The sequence below is a fragment of the Mirounga angustirostris genome, unplaced genomic scaffold, assembly GCF_029215605.1.
Source record: "Mirounga angustirostris isolate CCGP_5_RB_7025 unplaced genomic scaffold, mMirAng1.0.hap1 SCAF_6, whole genome shotgun sequence".
NCBI classification, from domain to species: domain Eukaryota; kingdom Metazoa; phylum Chordata; class Mammalia; order Carnivora; family Phocidae; genus Mirounga; species Mirounga angustirostris.
The window spans coordinates 10876795-10898784 of record NW_026991714.1 but is presented as its reverse complement, the minus strand read 5'-3'; the positions used below and the strand labels follow the sequence as shown (position 1 = coordinate 10898784).

General features: G+C 45.6%; 1 protein-coding gene across 1 annotated transcript in view; it reads right to left on the bottom strand.

The window, feature by feature from the left end:
- The window catches only part of DUSP10 (dual specificity phosphatase 10), a 40655-nt gene extending 24256 nt beyond the window's left edge, over window positions 1-16399 (bottom strand). The window contains exons 1-2 of the mRNA XM_045876853.3: window positions 15482-16399; window positions 12452-13305 (exon numbers count right to left, since the gene is read on the bottom strand). Coding sequence (XP_045732809.1) covers window positions 12452-13262 — 811 coding nt within the window. The 5' untranslated portion in view covers window positions 13263-13305; window positions 15482-16399. The remainder of the gene's footprint in view (window positions 1-12451; window positions 13306-15481) is intronic.
- Between the last annotated feature and the right edge of the window lie 5591 nt (window positions 16400-21990).

The window sequence follows — 21990 nt, the reverse complement described above, 5'->3', positions numbered from 1 at the left end:
CTAGTAGGGGACGGATTTCAAGGCAATTATTTAAGCAGCTTTGTAGCATCTGATTCTCAGGTCCCAAAACATCCTCAAGGGCTTTTGTTTTGTTTTGTTTTGTTTTGTTTTTGTTTTTGTTTTAAACAATGCAGATATTAATATGAAAGCTCTGTCTCTTTTAATGGCGGCACCCCACATTCAGCTGTGGGTCCCAACTTTTGTAAGGGAGAGCTGCCCAACACCCCGCGTTCATCCAATTCATTCAAATCTCACTGGAGTTGGGGTGGGAGGTACCAGCCATCCTCAAGGTAGGAATAAAGAGATCCACCTAATAAGGGCAGACAAATGCATTTTTACATAATATGCAAGATTAATTAAAATAAATGCAATCCAATTCACATACCTTATCAAGGAAGACAAGCTAATTATCTGTCAGAGAATTAGCTCCTATTTAAAGGGCATTTTACCTCAATTTGGCAAAAAGAACTAATGGGAATTTCTCTCCATTCTGATGTGTTCTTTCGACTGCATTTGCTTAAACACTCGGACGACTTCAACACTGCCCTAAAATCCCAGGGTCTGAGAAGGGGGGAAGAGGGAGGAGCGCAGAAACACATATTACTCAGCATCTCACAAAGTCTAACTCTTTGTGCTGTTACTGTAATGATGTCCCTTTTAGAGTGTCTTATCAGCAGCATGAAACTGGGGGTGACTCATATTTATGAAACGAGGTGGTGTTGGCCCTGCCAGATCGTCCACTTCCACAATGGCTTCCGTTTCTTAAAGTGCTGACTGGCGCCTCCACACTGCCTCGCTCTGTCCACCAAAGCAGAAGCCCAAGATTTACAACACGCGGCTTATTCGGGGACGTGTGCTACACACACAGTTGAGATGCGTGTGCAGACCTACGATCGAGGACAAAAACTTCCCTAAAAATCGGTAACTTTGCTGGGTAGTTGGTTCTCATATTCTGGAGAGAAAAGCAGGAATGCACAATATAAAGCCAAGGTAACTGGCCCTAGCCTCCGTTCTTCAAGGTTGGGGGGTGGCGGAGGTGAAGAAGATTCCAGACAAGGGAGTCCCTCAAGAGGTTTCTCTTATAAGACCAAAAAACTTGGAAATAATCTTAATGTCGATAGGCAGATTAGTTAAGTAAAATGTGAGGAATCCATAAAATAAGACATGTTTTAACATTAAAAGAAAATCTGCTGGTGATGAGGGAAGCAAAACTACGTGCAATATAAAGTGAAAATGAATTTCAGTTTCCATATGAGAAACTCTGCAAAATATGCACATATATGGGTAAAGAATGAAGAGAATATGTAAAAATGAAACTAGGCCAGGCAGGGGGATGAGTATATCATCTGTTTTCTCCTTTCTAAAATTTTCTTGATATTCCAACAATGGGTATATAATTGAGTCTTTGCTGAGTCTTACTTTTTGAGATTTCCTTACAGAGAAAGAGTCTATAATTTTCCAGTATGGCACTGATTCAGAAAAAATCACGATGTACTTATCTATCCACCCCATTGGGTTTTTCCAAACCTTTAAACCAAAATCTACCAAGCATTAAGGAGTTCTTTCTATTTATATTGTACCAGGGGCAATGTTGATTCATTTTTCTGAATTACATCACCCATATAACCCCTGGACATAAATAGACAATGATGAATTATTCTTGCAGCTATTTCATATTATAATTATGGGACATTTTTAATAAATGCTAGTCGTTATGTGTCTGGCAGTGTCCAAAGCACTTGTACACGTGTTATCTAATTTAATCCTCAATTAATTCCACCAGGAAAGTATCCTTACCCTCCCCATTTCATGGATAAGAAAACCAAGGCACACCAAATTTAATGCGCTCAAGTTCATGCTTCTACTAAGCAGCAAAGTCAGAATTCAAACTCAGCAGTCTGGCTCTGGAATCTGTGTGGTTAACCTCCCTATTATACTTGGTGTGCTAGGAGAGATTTAAATTCTGAAGAAGAGTGACGACAAACACAAATCAGCAGACCGATTCATTGAGAAATCACATACTAAGCTCACTACAAAGGGAAAGGGAACGAAAACATGGAGTAATCTGGCCAAACACACGGACCCCCAAGATTCTCTTAATAACAACTCGGATACAAACCAAAGGATTACGCTCCCACTGGGGTTAAAACAAATTACCGAACCGAAAGTGAGGAAACATGGATCCTATGCTAATTCTGCTACCAGCTACTTAGATGCTCTTGGGTAAGTCATCAGTGTTCACATCTGTAAAATGGGACAGTTGGAACAAATGCTCAATAATTCTGCCTGAATGAATGCTGCTTCTGGCCCAGGTTCCCGGGGGTCTGTTCTGCCAGCCTTCAAGGGTATCAGCTAGGCTTTTTCTAGGGTTCATCCCTGCCATACTCCCTGATGATCTGAGCTGTACTTGTAGGCTTAGGCTGTAGAAGGGAAGAAGAAAGATAAGAAAGGAGAAGGAAGCAGAAGAGAAAAATAATAAAAAGCAAATAGTTCAATAAGATCTCTGTTCACTCATCCCAGAGAATTAACTTTCTCAAAGGATAATGATAACCCTACTAGAAATTCCTTCCTCATACAATTCGGGGGTGGGGGGGAGGAATCTACAGTTAATGTTATTATCCACACTAATAGAATGGATAATGAATATAAAGCAATCAAATACCTTTGAGTATTAGAGTCTTGGGGATGTCGTCATATATCATCTCATACCATACATCATATCACATATTCCATCATACATTCTTCTTATTCACTATATCTAACTTTGTACCTATCTTTCTTCTGGCTCATCTAATTCCCCCTCTAGAAAGTGAATATATTAATATGAACAGAAGGAACATCACCCCCATATCCATAGGCTACTAGAAGAATGCATCTGAAGGTTCTCTACATTGAATATGCACCCAGCAGAAGCATAACAGTGCTGGACCCAGGCTCTAACAGCTGAATGACCTTGGACAAGGACCTGGACCTCTCTGAGTCTCAGTCACTCCCGTATAAGCTAGAGTGTTATCATGAGATATAAAGCTTTGAGCACTGAGTCTGGTATATAATAAACATTTCATAAATGTTAGAGATAATTATTGCAGTTTTCAAAGTTTCTTTATTCAATCTGTTACTCCTTAAAAGCCTCTGCCATCACCAAAGTTTGAAGTTGCGAAAAGCTGACATATAATTCAGAGCAAGGTCACAGGGAAGACAGCTCTTCTCTGAGAACACAGAGTGGGCCAATTTTCTTAGTGGTGCCATTAAATTGAGGGTATACAAGAAAACAGAGCGGAGGGGAGAGTAATATAACTTAGGGCACCTCAGAGATAAAGCACAGTTAGAGCAACCATAAGGAATGAGATCTATAGCTCACTCATCAATAAGCATGCAGCCAGCTTAGAAGGAACCTAGGCCTCAACATCCTAAGAACTGGGGTTCCATTCTTGTTTACCAACTCACTAGTTAATAACATGGGAGAAAATGCTGAATCTGTTCCTCAAACTCTGCATCTGTAAAACTAGGGATCTACAACATCTCTCACGAAGCTGCGCTGGGAACAAAATAAGACACAGATATGACTGCCAGATGCCCAACTTCCCAAACTATCTGGGAAATAATTTTTTTAATTTCAGGAATGATAGGTTGGCCAGACCCAGAGCAGTTATATGTGATTAAATAGTGTTCTGCTGTCAGATTAAATTATCACTTCATGAGAACCATAAAACCCTTCTTATAAAGTCTTATCATAATAATATGCTATTTTAATAAGACTAGAAATACAAGACCCAAGAAAATGCCCCCTATCCCTCCAAGGAAGCCCCCCCTCCCTACTTAGAAGTCTGTGTCTAGACTTATTATTTTAAGAAGGAAGCAGACATTCCAGTAGCTAATGACAATAATGTACTGTCTTGAACATTAGAACCCAGGACTCAAGTCCAGGACCAGGAAGGTCCTGTCACTGTACCCCCCAGGGGATCCTCCCCCCTCACCCTGTTCTGCTCCTTCTATTCTACTGCCCCTCCCGCCACTCCCCCCTCTTGATTTTCTTTTCACTTGCCAGTAGCAACAGCTGGTAATGTTTAGCCCAGTGGTTGTGGACCTTGGGGCCATGATTCAAACTATGTGGGGTGATTCCCTCCATAGAATAACTGTAAAGGAAACTGGAGAGCGACGCTCTGCCAGAAAGTGCTGACTGCCTCGTCACCTGCAGACACCAGCTAAGATCGGCTGAGCTCACTCATAACCCAAGAGGTTTACACGCCTCAAAGGGGGCACCAGCGGGGCACGACCCCTGGATCAGGTAGTTTTATCTATTTACCTGGTTGAGAAACTGGGCAACAGATGCCCAACGGGGGTCCCATCTGGGTGGCGAGACAAAGAAAATGAAACCCTTTGGTGGAGCCCCAAGGAAGTTTGGCCTTGTTTTGTTTTCCATGAAATTCGAGTCTTAGAAGGTGAAAATAAGATGAGGAGGCCTTCACTGAAAGTAAAACCTTAAAGGCAATACAGATAGTTTGATGAATCTACAAACCCTTTGCTTCCTGTTGGTGATCTTCCACTTTGCCAGAGGCAGGGCTAGGGGTAACAGCCTTTATCTTCCATGAAAGTACGGGCTGCACCACTCATTTCCTGATCCAAGAGCAGAGACTCAAGGTTCCTTTTCCTTTCAGTTACACATAAAATAGGGGTCTTGCTGGGGTAGAGGAGTGGAATGTATATATGTATGTATATGTGTATATATATATGTCCCCACACCTTTTAAGTAATAATAGATGAAACAGGCATAAACTAAAAAAAAAAAAAAGGATATTACTCAATCTTCCTCTTGGCTTATGGATGAAAACATCTCAGAGTCAAAGACTTCATAATTAGAAAATACACATCAACGTCAAATAAAAGGTGTATTTCTAAATGTACGGTAAAATTCAGGCTGTGATTCATACTCATCACTTTCTCTTCCCTCCAATTTTTCTGAATTAGTAAGGTTATACAATATGAGTATAGCAGAATAGGTAGTATATGCAAATGTAGCCAATGGAACTTTGCCCAAGAGGGACCCACATGGTTCAGGGGAAATAACACAGGCTTTGAGACGACAGACTTGTGTTTTTATCCCGGCCCTGTCTCCTGGAGTGGTTTTTAATTGTACTTGCAAACTTTTTTTTTTCTTTTTCTTGAGCAGGCAAAAACCTTGTCTTTGAAATATCATGGACAATGCTTGTTTGCTTAGCATGCCCTCTTTTCATAAATAGCATGCAAGAAAAAATAAACACCAGCCGTGTTCCTATCAGCAACATGTCCAAAGTTAGTGAGGTCCAAATTACAAAGTTCCACTCTAATGCACAGAGAGGGCCTGCCAGCCTTGAGCTTCTAAGGCAGAGAGAGAATGTATATTCCCTTTTCCATTAAAAACCAACAATTTAAAAAAAAAATCATTTCTCTTTGGATCAAGTCTTTGGAAAGAAATTCTGTTGGCCCATGAAGATGTTCTTATTAGAAAAAGCCAGACTTTATCTTGCAAGGGAAAAAGAAAGGAAGGCCAAATGCCTCACAAACATGTACTTCCCAGGAGAATGACACCCCTGAAGATGAACGGCTCCCTGAACAACGTTGTGTAGGACAAGAGGATGAAAAATATAGGTACATGATCTCCAAGGTAGAAAGATCTGGAATACTGGCCTGGTCTGTATCTACTCTCATTCTAGCATTTAGATTATAAGGGTCCTGGGGGCAGAGTCCCCAGCCTGAAAACTAGGGACCAGCATGCAGAAGGCATTCAGTAGTATTTGTTGAACAAATGAATGAATCTCCTCTACCCACAGGCTGTACCTCCATGGAGACCAACATACCAAAGAGTCCCTAGGAACCTGAGATACTTTGGTACAAGGGTGCATTTTGATGCGTGTTTTCCAGCTCATTCTTAAACCATTAAGTTCCCCAGAAGATGAGTTTAAATTGATGTTAATAATTGTCCTAAATTTCTGGGACCCAGGCAAATATCAGGACCATGAGCTGCTGGTTTCAAAAGAGCTTAGACTTAGGTCCCTATAGTTCTAGACTGAAATCTCAAAATTCAACAAAAAGGGTATCAATACTAAAAATGATTAATTAAATATATTATTTCATATTTGTATGCTATACAGTAGATAACTGTTATCATTAGATAATAACACACACACACACACACACACACACTCTATCAACCTGGCAAGACCTATTTTAGCACTAAGGACCGAGACTCTAAAATTAATCATGCATGTGACCTTGGGCAAGTTAAATCTCTCCAGGCCCATTTCAGGAACTGCATAATGAGAAAACTGGATTAGATCAATGGTTCTCAAACTTTGTTGCATGTCAGAATCACCGGGGAAGCTTTTAAAACTCTTGATGCACAGGCTGTACCCCCAGACCAATTTAATCAGAATTTCCAGAGGTGGGAATTGATCATCGTAGGTTTTAAATCGCCCCAGCGGATTCCAGTGACAACTTTGCAGGGACAACTTTGGGGATGAGGGGGCCTCTAAAGTTCCTTCCTATACTAAAAACTGGGATGCTTGAGTTCAAAGAACGTGAGAAGACCTCCCATGGGATCAGAATTTCTATCCCTAATGTGGAGTGTATCCTTGTCCACCTACTTGAAGTCAATTGCCTAGGCCCTGCAAACTGACGCATTTTTATGCCCAAACTGCTCCCCCAGGCTGGGGCAGGGAGCCTGAGTGCTGCCAACACTGAGTCTAAGGAAGCAGCGTTGCCTTGGCTTCCGGTCAAAGGCTCACTCCTAGCTTCTGAGGGTGTATGCCACAGGCTTTGCAGAGTTTCTCTGCTCCCGTGATTTTGTCAAACCTCCCTGCCCTTATTCTCCTTTTTCTAATCTAAAATCATTATCTACTGCTGCCAGGAAAGGAGTTTCTTGAACTTGTCCTTGACAAGCCAGATGGTTAACTTAACTGATTTGAATTGGCAAAGACAAGTGGTTGATATTAACGTGCTCCCATAGTACTGTGCTTAGAACAACTTGCCATCCTCCCCGCTGACCAATGTCCAACCTAAGAGGATCTGAAAGGGCACAGGGGTAGGGGAACAGGGCCCAGTGGCTGCTTTATTGAGAGCTGTCTATGTACCAGGCGCCTGATTTCCGTTGTCTCAGTCCATCCTGTGATGTTTGAATTATCCCTCTTTTACAGTGGAGTAACAAGTGGGGCTCTGGGAGGTGACCTGAGCTCCCCAAAGACACCTACAGTTGGTCAATAGAAAAGCCTAGATTTGAATTCAAGTGTAAGTGGGCTAAACTCCACTTTGCTGAGCACACAGTGAATGAGGAACAGATAAAACAAGGACAGGGATGGGGGAGAGAGCTCACTTACTTCTTTCCACTTACATTTTAATTAGGAAGCAGGATAGTATATCCAAAAGCTCAGAGTACAGGCCACTGTGAACCAGTTCAGAGAAAAGGATCGGGTCTCACTTACAGAAATGAGCAGCCCTTCCCACGGTTCCCTCCTTTTTCCTTCACACGCCATCTCATCACAACTCAAAGCTTCGAGAACTTGTGAAAATGAAGCACACTCCCCCCTCCTTCTACCTGCCCTTTTATAGTCAGACTACAATCCTTATTCCAAAAATAAATCAGCCTGATGAGAGGCCAGAAAAAGCGAAGCTTAATAGTTTTCTACTTTCATTATTGAGTTATGGGACACTAGTTGGACAGACTTACCATCACATTTTTACAAATTCCCCCACAAATAAATAATTCTAGGATATGCCCAAATAACTCTGGCCTCTTGACCCAACATGTTTTTATAATTACTTGGCACTCCAACCGTATGCTACTTAAATTAGGGAACAGTCACCAAGTTATTTTTAGGCCATGGCAACACACACACACAAACACACACACACACACACACTGCTATACCTAGCTTGCTACTTATACTCCTTTGGAAGAGGAGCCCAGATTGCCTTTTTATTGGTGCCATCATTTCTGCTCAACCAGTGGTAATAATAATATGAAGCTACATTTAGTGAGCGCTCACCACATATGAAAACTGGTCGAGGCACTTTGTGCCCATGACATCATTCGATTCCTAGACTAACACTGTGACATAACTGTTGTTACATCCTCTTTTATAAATGAGGAAATTAAGGAAGTAAGGGATGAAGCAATTTGCCCCGGGGCACATGGCTAGTATGAGGGGACCAAGACTAGAATCAGACAGACTGGATCCAAAATCCTGCATGAATTTCCCCACCATTTGCTACAAGGCGAATGTTCGGCATGTTTGGATGTTAAGCAGAGGCTCAGAATAACAACACTAAGTTTGTGATTATAGGAGGTATGTCTTTATTTCACATATCTTTAAAAAAGTTCCTCATAACATCCTGCAAGACCAGAGGAAAGCTGTTGTTCCCCCACGAGAAACAAAGCAGAAATAGACTATTTTCGCGGGGTCTCCGATTATTGAGCATAGCCTTTCCCTTTGTCATCAAACTCAATATTGCCTCTAAGTGTTACTTCAGAATCCTTTGTGATTATGGAAGAATGTGCACTCTGTGTGGTTTACTCCTCAGGAATTAGGATGGAAGGTTTTATAGTCTAAAAATCGAACTCCCTGTGTTATCATATCTTCCGTACGGATCAGCCTCCTGAAGTGATGGTCTCTCCTCTCCTGCTCCCCACTGAACACCGCCCGTGCAGCAGCAGGTCCGTGGGGGGGACTGAATGGGTCAGCAGTCTGTGCTCCCCCAGTGCATGGAGCAAGTACAGGTCCGGGCCCTGACATAGCCACCTGGAAGGGGGGGCTACAGCCCCCCGAGGAGGTGCCCGGAACCCTCCCACTCCAAGGGAGAGCTGCTTCTCCACAGACCTGAGAGCCAGCTAGTCACAGTGGAAATCGAAGTTTGAAAAACTCTCAAGAGGGGGCACACGATACTGAAGTGTTTAGGGTGAAAATGTGTCTGTACTATCCTATAAAATGTCCACAGCCTTATTAATTCTAAAACAGTAACTTGAAAGCTGAAACATATTTGAATACATTAAAATGTTGTCTATACTATAAAATATTTCAACAACCAAAAAAGGAAGAGAAAGCCAATCGGGCAAATATAAACAACTGTTTAATCTGGGTGGTAGGTATATGGGTGCTCTTTATACTCTTTTCTACTTTTCTATATATTTGAAAATTCTTATAATAAAAGTTTTAAAGGCATAGAGGTCTTTAAGGAGGAGGCAGGTGGCCGTGACTATCCTTTCCAACAGAGGTAAATGATAAATTATTTTCCTGAATCCAGCTTTCCTGAAAAGAAAGGGTACCTTATAAACATCAAAACAAAGATGGTAGCTCTCATTATGGGAGGCCCAGAACTGTAGAGCCTTCTTATTCAGTTTGGTTAGAAATCATACTGAAAATCAACTTGGGGTAAAACAGACTGTAATTCTCTCAAAGTCTTTGCAAATCCCTAAATATTTATGCACTTGGATCATTTTCACCAGGAGGAGTAGAAGCACTGGTCTGATGCCATTTATTCTTCGGAAGAGGAGAATAAAACATGGATTTAGACATAGGTCACAACAGGGAGGGGACTGTAAATTAGAACAGTAACTTAATCCCAGGGGCTTCTGTGCCTCTGATCAGTTTCTTCCCAACCTGACACAGCATTACTAAAATGGTAACTGAGCAGCCGCTCTACTTGACAGGCAGTACCAAAAATGGAGAACGTGGCACTGAAACAGGGGGGACATAAAACTTGGACAGGGGAGGGTAGCAACCGGTGTTTACAAACATAAACCAGAGAATCAGTTGGGCCAGCCATAAATTACCCGACATTGTACTGAAATCTCTGAAAATAAATTAATGAGGCCTTCAAAGTTTCTACCTTAGATTCTAACTATCTTCACCACCATAGCTTCCCTGCAAAAAAAAAAAAAAAAAAAAAAATCACTCATTCCAAAATGGTACCACTACCACTCTGCTAAAATAAAATCTTGCATCACCCAGGGAGGGGATTAGTATAATAAACCTCAGCAGAGAAGCCAGACCAGAATGGTCTGCTTGATCCACTCAAGAACTTGGGAGAAGTCGCTGGCCATGCCTTCTGAGAGATGCCCACCCCATTCTTCACCTCCATGGTCCTATGGTATTAACCTTTGGTATACCCAGATGAAGCATAGCTAGGGACATCCTAATTATGATCGCTCTCCTTTTTTTCCCCATCTTGGTCCCCATTTCAAGCCATTCCCCCAAAAGAGACCAAAATAATAATGACGACAATAATAAATAAATTACCAACCCTTTTGCCCCTAAATTGTCTATTTTCAATCAAATTCCCAGATATTTGAAGAAAAAGCCCCCAAAGCTACAAAGAATCCAACCTCTACCACCAGCGCGTCTTCCAGGTCAACCGCCGCTGTGTCTCACCAACCTGAAAATGACGAGCCCTCACCGCAGCCGCCCGGGGTGCCCAGTGGTGAGGTCAGCAGCATGTCCGGCCCCGCCCCACTGAGGCAATCTTACTTCACTGACACTGAGGAACAAGCCCAGGCTGCCCGGACTTCTCAGCTGCATCCACAGGGGAGGAACCCCACTTTCATCGGTAGCACCCAGGAGATTCATTTCCCAGCGATTGACAGGCCACCCCCAAACACAACAATGTCCGCTGCAAATGAGAGGGTTAGATCTCCAATTCCGCCTAATCACCCTCATGTTCAAGTCCAGGGTCATCTTAATCTGTATTGTTTGATGCCTGTCCTCAAATCATATAGACACAAAAGGTCTGGTTTTTCCTAACATCAACTCTACATGAGGAAAGAGGTGACCCGCCAGACCACGGGCAACCTCCCTCTTTGCTCCCCAAGACAAACCATTACAAATGAGAAATTTGTGGATTGTATTTTCTCATCCGAAAAAGACAAAACAAGTCAAGATCATGGTGAGAGAACACTAGCTGGGTAAGCCTACTGGGAATCACTCAAAGTCAACCAAACAAGGATAGAAAACAATAAAATACAGAGCTACACAGAGGAAATCTGAATGTATCTGTAACCCTAAGAAAAATCATCAACCACAACAAAAATACCCAGGCCCTGCTGAAACTCTCTGGATATGACCTCCATCATGTTCTCCTTCCCACCAGAGCCTACCAGCCCTAAGAAAAGTTGTGCCTTTGTGGCAGTTGAGCCTAAGGAGATCAGGAGGGGATGGGATGGGGGGAGGGGGAGGGGGAGGGAGGAACTTATCAAAGTAATTCAGAACCATATTTCCAAGAATGCTACTTAACAAAAGGCAGAATGCATCACTGGGAAGACAAGAAGGAGAATGGCAGAGCTGTCACACAAAGACAAAACAACTAACTTGCTCATCTCAATGGCCTGTTGCAGTTTAAATATGCAAGGTGTTCGAAGGAACACAGCAATACCTCCGGTCAACACACTTCAGGAGACTTGGTGGTGATGTGGCCCACAAACTGTGTACCTTAGCTCAAAACAAGAGAAGAAAAGAGAGAAGATGACCATCTCTCACTGCCGTCAAAGGACAGAAGACACCAACGAGAAAGAGTGGTGTGTAGTGCCCCAAAGGACAATATCTGAGGGCAAAGAGGAGCGAGTCAGATAGATATGAGATGAAGGCTCGCTTGCTGTGTTAGGCAACACTGTGTGGAAGGAGCTCAGAAAACAGTGGGTAATTAATTCTTCCTGCCAGGGCTCAGCAACACTAAAATCAGAGTTATTCTGTATTCAGTGTAAGGGGCCAAGTGACCTACCACCCCATCTTGGGAGGAGCCATGATGCCAGTGGTTGTCAGATGAGGCCAGAAAGAACAACGGGCTGAGGAGTAGTTCATAAAAATGTCTCTGTCCCCTTGGAGCTTTGGCAGAAGAATGGATGTTGTTGGTACAACACTTACGCTTTTGAGGGGGGCCTTACAGTAAGGATCTCTGCCCTTCTTGAAGGTCACTTTATAAACCATATAAAAGCCAAGCTAGTCAGAGGTGAGAAAGAAGATTTCCCATAAAAAAGCACTGGAACCTGAAGGCTTACTTGTGGTTCACCATAGTTGCTGCTTCCTCCGCTCCATCCACTTTGGTTAAATCTGAGAGACAACAACTTTCCAACTGGTTATTGACTGGAATAGAGCCACCAGACCAGCTAGGACTTGAGATACCATCTGGTGGTAGACAGCCCGTCTAAAAGATGAGAGAATAGTCTCAGAGAGGTGAAATGCTCACACAGTGCGAATGAGAAGCTGCATGGAGACTAGAACCCGGGTCTTCTGGCTTCTGGTTCAGTGTGACTGGTTTTTCTCACTACAGCAAAATAGTTAAGGGCAAAGAAGGGAAGACAAGAAGAAGAAGGTCTATTTTGGTCTCGTGTAGCCAGGGTAAGGAGAATGCTGGGACTTCTAGGACAAAACCCAAAGTGAACCCAGGCTAACTGGGACTGTGCTTGGGAGGGGAACAGGGGCATTACCTTTCAACACCAGAGGTTCTTTGCCTTCTCTCTTCAGGGACTCGAGGACTATGTGAAGTGGCTGGGAGGGCATCACTCGGCTCGGCTCATTGGTATTCTCATCATAAACTATAATTTCTTTGGAAAAGATCCTCTTGAAAGAGTCCTTGCCTTCCCTACAGGAAATCAAGTCTAAGACAGTGATCTTGCCCTGCTGCAGTCTCCGCCGGCTGATCTTATCGGCACAGTTAATATGGACAGCTCCTTGGATGTGACTCTTGTTGTACTCCATGAAGGGCCTGCAGTCGATGATGACAGGGCCCTGGCTCGGCAGGTGACTCTTGCTGCATTTGGTCATCTTCTTCGCCAAGTCATTGGGGTAGATTATTTTGATGCTGGCTAGCTGCTTGGGGTTCCCCGACACAGGGCTGCCCACCCCACCTGATGGACTTAAAGGGCCTGCATTCTCATTGTTGTTGACCATCTGGTTGGCAGGGCAGGCGGTAGAGGTTCCGATGGCGGTGGTGGCGGCGCCGGCGGCGATGGCTTGGGTTTGGGCCTGATTGTCCTTGTCGTAGGTTGCCACAGTGCAGCAACTAGTGCTGCTGCATCCACAATTCAGGGAGCGGGCAGAGCCGCTGGATGAGGGCATATACGTCAGATTCGCAGCCTTGAGGGATACGACGGTGGTGGCAATGACAGGAGGGTGGCTGTTACTGCCTGGGGCAGCAGAGCCAAGGTAGCTAGAGTCTAAACAAAGGTTGAGATCCTGAGGTCGGACGGGCCTAGACACAGCCACTACTACCCTGTCGTCTAAAGGAGATGGAGGCATGAGGAGGCTGAGAACTGGCAACTGAAGAAGAACTCAAGACAGTCTGTAAAGAAGGGGAGGGGGAAAGAAAGAATAAAGTCACGTGACACAAAAGGCAGTCTGATCCAAACCCTAGGAAAGGCCTTTGCATCCCTCTGAGTGAAGCTGTCCTAAGGGCCCTTTATCGTGCCACTCTCAAAGCCCGAAGCTCATTTTTATAGATTCGAAGAGGATGTCGACCTGACGGCACCCACCTACTTGGTGACTAAGTCTAAGGTTCCGTGTATGGTCTACACAAATGTTGATGAACAACCTCTCATTGACCTACATGGAAGTTCAGCCTCGGAGAAAGTACAAGCACAAAGAATCAGAAAAGCTGAAGACAGAAAGGAAGGCTCTTCAGAGGCATCTATTCTAGGCCTCATCTCCTGGGCAGAAGCACAGTGCAACCATCTGAGAAAGACCCACTTGTCCACCCTTGCATTCTTTCCATTTAATTCCTTCACCCACTGCAAAGGCAACAGAATGACCATGAGCGCTGGCATGGCTCACTGAAATATACAGCAGCTAAATATACATCAGGGGCGGATGGCAACTTTCTGCAAATCAGAATGGAAGTATCCCCCTAAGTGAATCTCTTTAACTAGGAGCTATTCTTGCTTTGCATTCCTTTGAAAAGCACAACATAGTCACATTAAAACCTCCCATGTTTCCTGTTAGTCTCTTATAAATTAATCTGCATTTTCCCTTTTGTTACAAATGAAATGTCCTGAAACAAAGCCTCAGGCCAAGGAGCCAGATCTGGTAACCCCCAACCCTGGCAGATCCATCACCCTTTGCTCCTTTGCTGCCCACCTCATCTCCCCCCTTCTCCCCTACCCCCCCACACTCCTGCCTTTAAGGAAAGGACCACTTCAACTCTGCTCCCTCCTTCAGTTCCCTGTTGGCACAGACTGTGCATCCAAGAGCTTCTCTCAATGGGAGGCAGCCACTGTGTATAATATTCCAATCCCCCACAGATAGACCCCCGCCCCTTGAAGAGGATGAATTCCATAGAAAGGACTTCCCAATTAGCCGGTCCCTGTTAAAGGGGGCAGTGAAGTGTTGCCCAGTGGGTCCATCTCCTGTCTCCTGAGGGGACGCCTGCAAAGGAACAGTTCCTTCCTTCCCGTAGGCACAGGGGCACTCTACAATCCGACCCTGCTGGCTTCTCTTCTATTAGACATGCTCAGAGAAACCAAACCCCATGCAAGAGTCACTCACCTAAACGAACTTTAAGAGATGTCTGGGAAAATGTCATCTATCATCAGTCTACACAGGACCGTCACCATTCCCCGACACAGAGCCAAAGTGTCAAAGGCAGAATCCACACACGCACATACACACAGAGACACGCACCCGACACGTCCACAGATCCCCACGGACTCAGGTTTCTCTTACCCACCTTTGGATGGGAGAGAAGGATTCAACCCCTTCCCTCCCTCCCACCCCTTCCCTCCCTCTCACCCCTTCCCTCCCTCCCTTGCGTAGTATTTTTTTGAAGAGCAAGTACTATTCCAGAAGCTCTAACTGTTTCCCAGCTGGACCAAGCGGTGAAAGTCTTTGCTATTGTGTTACCAGGTAGGGTATGTCCCAGGATCAACAGCCCATTTCCTTTGCGAGGGACGCATAAGCGTGCTCGCGGAGACACAGGCTGGGACCCCCATCTCCACACGGAGTGCGCGGCTCACACATACACACATACACACACACACACACGCCCGGAGTGTATAAAGAGATCTGCATCCCTGCAGCAGAGGGTCGGACGTATATATTGCCCGTGAAAGCATCCAGACTGGCCCAGAAAACCTCCAGAGAAACACTAAGCTATCCCCGCTCCCTTGCTAGTCGTCCTTCCACCTCTAGGCAGTGGCTGGAAAGAAAATTAAGTCGTTAGAAAATGTTACTTCCCCACTCTTGGGTGCTTATCCCCCTTCGCAACATAGCACACTAACGAGCCCCTGGCATTTAAAACTGCCGCAAAGCATCCCAACAAACCTCATTTTCTTCTTCTCCCCAAATCCAAGTAGACTGCAGAGAGAGTAAACGCACAGGACAGCGTGAGCCAACAGCCGGAACCCTTTAACCTCACCTGCTGTGGTTCCCCGTGAGCATCGCATCACACACACACACACACACACACACACACACCGCCTTACACTCCCACGCTCTCAGGAGTAGCCGCGGTGACTTCCACTTACTTCAGAAATAAGTGTAGCCCTCCACCATCTGGCGCTCCGCTTCAGCTAAGGATTCGCCCATTCAGCCCCCATTCACTCGGCTTCATTGATCTCCAGCAGCAACATAGTTACTTTCTCTTTTGCTACACTGTAAATGTAAGGTTCTGAGGGGGCGGGCCGGCTGCCGACCGACGGCACGTTGGGCCAATAGGAATCCGGAGAAAGCTGACCGCTACCTCACAGAGGCCCGCGGCCAATGGACAGCCGAGGGGGGAGGAGCCGGGGGCGTGGCCTCGTCTCTTTAAGGAGGGTTTATCCGACGCCGCTCCGGGTCCTCAGCGTTATAACACGGGCGGTGATGTCATTGGCAACCAATCAAAAACTTAAAAGGGCCAGCCGGGGCCCGCGCGGAGCAGCTGCTCTCTATTTACATGTAAACCGAACCGGCTGGATGCAGTTAACCCTTTCCGGGGCTGAAGTGTCAATGGGCCGGACTCGCAGCTCGGGCTTAAAATTGGCTCTGTTCCTTTGCCCGGATCCCCTTGCGGCCCCAAGCCCGGGGGCAGATCGCGCTTTCTTTTTCCTCCCTACTCAGGACAGAAGATCAAAAGTGTCGGAGTAACTTTCTAAAGGCAAGAAACTACAATCGCCGTCCCCCGGTGGAGAAACCGGGTTCTCCTAGTCGCTCGAGGTGCTTTGACAAACCCCAGACGTCGCCGAGCCGCCTGCGGTGGGACCGACGTGAGCGAGCAGCCAGGGGCGTCGCTTCCGCACCGGCCCGCGAGCACCGGCCACGCGCTCGGGGCCGGGGCACGGGCGCAGCTGGCGAGCCGGCCGGCAGTCCCCGGAAAGCGAGGCTCACCCAGCCAAGCTGCGCCCCGCGTCTTCGAGCCGCCCCGCTCGGCTCCGCGCCGCCGGGAAGCGTCGGCCGCCCGCCCGCAGATGTCGCTGCCCCTCTGGCTGCCCTAGTGCTACCCCGCGCGGCAGTGGCGCGGCGCCCTCTGACTCGCTTGCATTTGCGCCCCGGTCACGCCCCCGCCGTCCCCCGCCCGCTTCCCGGGGCTCGGCCGGGAGCACGAAGGCGGCGCTGCGGAGGGCTGCTCAGAGGCGGCGGCCTGGGTCCAGGCCAGAAGCGGCAGGGAGCGCGCCCACTAGGCCGGGCGTCGCGGGGCTCGCCGTGCGCTCGCCACACCCCCGCGGCCGCGTCTCCGGCCGGGCGCGCAGGGTCCCATCTCCTGGCCTGCCGCCCGCCGTCCCCTCGCCCTCAGCCGGCGCCCCGCCACCCCGCAAGGCCCCAGGCGAGCCGAGGACAGCTAGCCCGGCGCTTCTGGAACACCACCGCTGGAGGAAAGGAGCTGGAGCTGAGTGTAAATAACGAGATCGAGTGTAGCCAGCGGAGCGTCGAGGAGGCGGCGTCGCCCCTCTGGGTTTTCCAGACCTTTTTTTTCTTTTCTTTTTTTTTTGCCGTCCGCTGGGTCGCAGGCCCAGGCATGCGTCCCGAGGAAAAGCGTGGGGGGCGAGGCAGGCCGGCTTGCGCCTGGGCACGAAAATATCAGGGAAACTGCGGGAAAGTTGTCTTGGGGTACGCAGAGGAGTGGAGATGACAAGATGAACTAGGGAGAGCCTGCATCAAAGAACCCTCAAGAAATAGAGCTTTTCCTTTTCCCTCTCCTGTCTCAGAGAGCCAGAAGCGAAGGAGTTTAATAATGACAATGGAGTACATTATATTAGGAGCACTATAGAATATTTGGCTATGAGTTTTCTCTCTTACTAGATTGAAGGTGTTTGGAGACCTACTTAAGGCTCCAGGCCTATTAAGTAAGCTAAGTGGCAGCGACATATTCATATAATTGCTTTCAGTGCAGATCTAAAATCAGAAGATGCCAAGAGTTGGCCAGCTACACGCTCAAAGAGCTACTAAGAGAAATCCCCCTTGGTTCCTCTGGGGTGGGGGTGGGGGGAATATATGTATAATTTTTACATATGTGCATACACATACAGTCCAGCTTTCACACCCATGTTTCCACGTGCAGTAAATGCAAACAATCATCTTAAAAAGGAAAGGGTTTTGGGTAGCCCCTTCTGCATTCACACACCAACACACATACACATCCATGCCCTTAATGATAACTAATGAGTACTTAGGGCACACCCTTTCTTTGGTCCTTACACCTTGGGGATCAGCAGGTCCTGGCCAAGGAACTGGTTCTGGGTAATTTCATAGAAATCAGAAAAGAAGTTCCCAGAGGGTCTACCCTGGATCTATTTGGAGCTTTAATAGCTTGCCTTTACCTAACCATAGACAATTATTGAAAAATGTTTGCTAATTCAGGGTCAGAAAGTTCTGGTTTTAAGTCCTGATTCTCTCATCTGTAGTGTCTGTTCATCCAGAGTCACTGTGTTTATTTATTTATCTGTAAAATGGTAACACCCCAGCCCAGAAGGAAAAGGGAAAAGTCCTGGTGCGAGTGCTGGGGGCAAGGGGTGGCAGGAGGGGACACCATGATGACTCCGCTAATAAAAGACATTCAGTAAAAAAGCATTGTCCTTGCTTCCAGAAACTAGGTGCCTCTGTTTAAAAGCATTTGTGATCTCTAGATTATGAATTCATTGCTAATGCCTCACAATCTAAACCCAAACAAAGTAGGGATTTATACAATTGCAGAAGAGTTTATAACAGCTTTTCCCACAGACCCAGAAGGGGAATGTCACTTCAAAAACAAATTTAACTCACTTAATGAGATGATTATTTTATTATGGTTTCAAACTAGTGGATTATTATAATTTAGTTGACTAAGAGTCAAAGCCATCCAAGCTGAAAAATTAGGAAAAATGGCAAAATTCCTCATCATTTATCAAACTTGAAACATGGAAGAATTACCAGATCATTAACATATACAAACATGTAATTATTTTTTTAATTAAGCATCTATAAAGGTATAGCTTATGTTCAAATTATAGAGTGTAGAAAACAGATTACAGATGGCTATTTTTTTCAGTCGTTACACTTCCGAGCTGCTTTTGTACAAAAAGAAGTGATTTTGTTTCTTTTCTTTCATTTTTTTTGAGTCATAAATGTGAAAACACTATCTGAAGTACTGCCCATAGATTTAAATTTGTAATACCAGCCAGCCAATGGCTATGAACCTGATCTGTATAGAAATAGCCAGCAAAGACTTAATGTTCAGTTTTAGTCCCAAAGAAACAACAAAGCATCTTCAGTGTATTTGAGTGTTCTAACATGATTATGCTGAGCCATATCTTTGTTCCAACAAACATCATGAGGAAAATACTGTTTTGGTGGAAAGCACTATGTGTTAAAGCCAAAAGATGAAGATAACTTAGGCCAACATATAAGATGTAATATGGATAATGTTGAAAAAATGTATTAATTAAATGGTGTCCTTAATGTGTCCTCAAATGGTTAAGTGTGTGGGATGATGGCAGAAGTTAGGGACCGGCGTGAGAGCTGGCTTTTCAAAATAATCTTCAAGGTCGAGATGGATTCATGGAGGTACTAGAATTAAGGCAGAGAAAGGCTTAAAGAAAACTTAGAAATAATACATCACAAGATAAAGGTGATAGTAAATTACCAAGAAGTGGGGAATGAGCTGAGGGATAGAAAGGTGAGGTGTCCGAGGAGCTGAGGTCATTGAGGCCGGCCTGGGGAATCATCCCGAAGCACTTTCCAGGCCAGAGAAAGGCTGGTGAGAAGGATCCCCTAAAAGAGGTGGCCACTGCTGTGTTTGTGGGGTGTTGAAAACAGAAGCCGGCCCATCTGCTTCTCTCACTATCCACGAGTTTGGACACAGGAGGCCTGCAGATCTTTCTCATTAAAGTCATGGGTAGGTTGAACCTGTGACTCTGGAAAAGGCTCTGAGACATGTGAGGTTCTGTATCTGCGTTTTCCAGGACGGTAGCCGTTTGCCACATTTGACTGCTGAACACTTTCAATGTGACAAATACGAATTTAAATGTGATGTAAGTTTAAAATACACGCAGGATTTTGAAAACTTCATGTAAAAAATGTAAACTATCTCAATTATTTTTATGTCCATTACATGTTGAACTGTTTGGATATGTCAGGCTAAATAAAAATTTTTTTAAGATTTTATTTATTTATTCGAGAGCGAGAGAGAGCATGAGCAGGGGGAGGGGGAGGAGCAGAGGGACAAGCAGACTGCCTGCTGAGTGATTGAGTGGGGCTCAATCCCAGGACCCTGAGCTCATGACCTAAGCCAAAGGCAGACACTTAACTGACTGAGCCACCCAGGCGCCCCTAAATAAAATGTTAGTGAAATTAATTTTACCTGTTTCTTTTTACCTCTTAGAATATGGCTATTAGGAAATTGGAAGACTTATGCACTTAATGTCTTTTAAAGTGTGGGCAGTGCTGTTCTAGGGCCTATAATCCCTCCTTTGATTTGAGGTCACTTTGGTGCCAAAGGCACCAGAACCACAGAATGTTAGACCCGAAGCGGACTGAGAGCGTATCTAGGCCGGTGGTTTTCAAACTGTGTTAGGATGAGCCGCAGGGAATGGAGACACCAGTGCCAGGGGAAGGGTAAAGCCAGAGCCCCGGTGGTAAGCTGGAGGAGCTCTGAGACCGTGCCCTCACCCCCCACCCCCCACTTGAGATGTATTCTTCTGTTCCTCAGACTCCCAAAGTAAGATTTCATCTGAAGAAAGAACTCCGGTTGGTGTTTTGTTTTGTTTTGTTTTGTTTTGTTTTGTTTTGTTTTGTTTTGTTTTGTTGTTTTGTTTTAATCCCGGCCCATCATTTTACCTGTAAGGCACCTGGAGGCCTAGGGAATGGCAATGACCTGGCCGAAGCCATGCTTGACCTCAGGACTCAACCTCAACTTCATCTCAAGGTCCAGTGTGACCTCTATAGTAGAGGAAGTGACTGACCCGTTGGGGACTAATAAACTCCCTGTCTCAACTAAGGCGACTGACTGGTAACGTTTCCAAGCTCTTCCTCCCCCTCCACTCGTCCCTCCATATGTGACCTCAGAAATACCTCCTGCTCTTTGTCAAAACAGATTCTGGCTAGGTCCACGTGTGTGGATCATTGACACAAACTTCTTTTCTTATGAAAATACCAAACAGAAAACTCACTGGTGGTTGGTTTCCAGGAACGCGTTGCTCTGGGATGGAGGGTCTATTATTATTATGTGTTGCTACATCAAAGACTTAACATTCTCCCCTTTGCTGGACTGAGCAATCATCTTCTTATTAGAAAATGCTGTCAGACCCACAGTGGCTCAGCCCCAGCAGGCTGTGCCTGAGAGCTGTGAAGGGACCTCCTGGGATGCGAGGACAAGCCCAAGCCTCGGAGGTAAACACGCCCTCTAAGCATTCCTCAAGCCCCTCTGACCTGGGTCAGGTCTAACTTGAAGGAATTAATCTAACATCCGCAGCATCTTTTAGTCCTGGATAGAACGAGCTCCTTCACATGGCCCAGTGTGTCACACTGTGCCTTACTTATCTTTACAAATTAAACAGGGACTGAACCGGCTTTAAAGATCTGGCATTTGGAAAATAAGAATAACGGGTGCGGAGTCTTGTTTCGTCCTGTGCCCAGCACTGCTGCAAGTGATCTACGTGCATTAACTCACTCAAAGTTTCACATCCGCATCGTGGCTATAAGTAAGTACTACTTTTATTAGCCTTAATTGAAAGATGAGGACACAGAAATACAGTCGGGTGAAGAATCTGCCCCGGGTAACACAGCTACAAAACAGCAGAGGCAACATTTGAACCCAGACAATCCGGCGCCAGAACATCTGCTTTTAACCATTATGTGTGATTTAATTCACTCTCTCTGTGATTTTATAAACTTCTATCGTATTTGCCTCCATCTCCAGACTGCCGGCGTAGTTTTAATTGCCTCTTTGTGAGAATTCGCTGTTTTTTCCTCTGCTTTAGCCTGAACTTCTTTGGAGTCCCTTATGTCCTCACATGGACTCTCTCGCTGCTGGATCCTCCAAGTTTGGGATGGGATCAAAACCTCCACTTTGTTTCCAGAATCCTCCCAGAATAGCGCTTTAAACTTGGTCAGTGTTTTGGTCGCTGCTGCAGGCAGCAAGGAAAAGCCTAAGACAGCTCCGTTACCCAGACCTGGACTAGTCCACGGTCCCATCCCCAAGCCAGGCACTGGGGCTAGTGTGGAGTGGAACATGAGCTCGGGAAGTTCCCGGTGAATGAAGAAACGCGCGGCTGAATGATCGGAGCATGTTTCTTACGCATACCCTTGAACTGTTTTTCCCTAGATCAACACCCTGGCTCGTCTGATGCCTTTGAAGCTACTGATCTGGGCCTTCTGCCATGGGGAAAAGTTAAGGCACCTCTGAGGTCCCTAAATCCAACCCTCTTCTGAATTACTTATGCAGATATTAACCAAATGTCTATCCCTACGGAGCCCCACTGTTTGTGCATCCCTTTGTTTGCTTACCATATTCTTCCCCCTTCATAGTTTAACTGCAATTTCTTTTTCTCCTGGCTTCTACGGAAATACCAACATCTTTCTC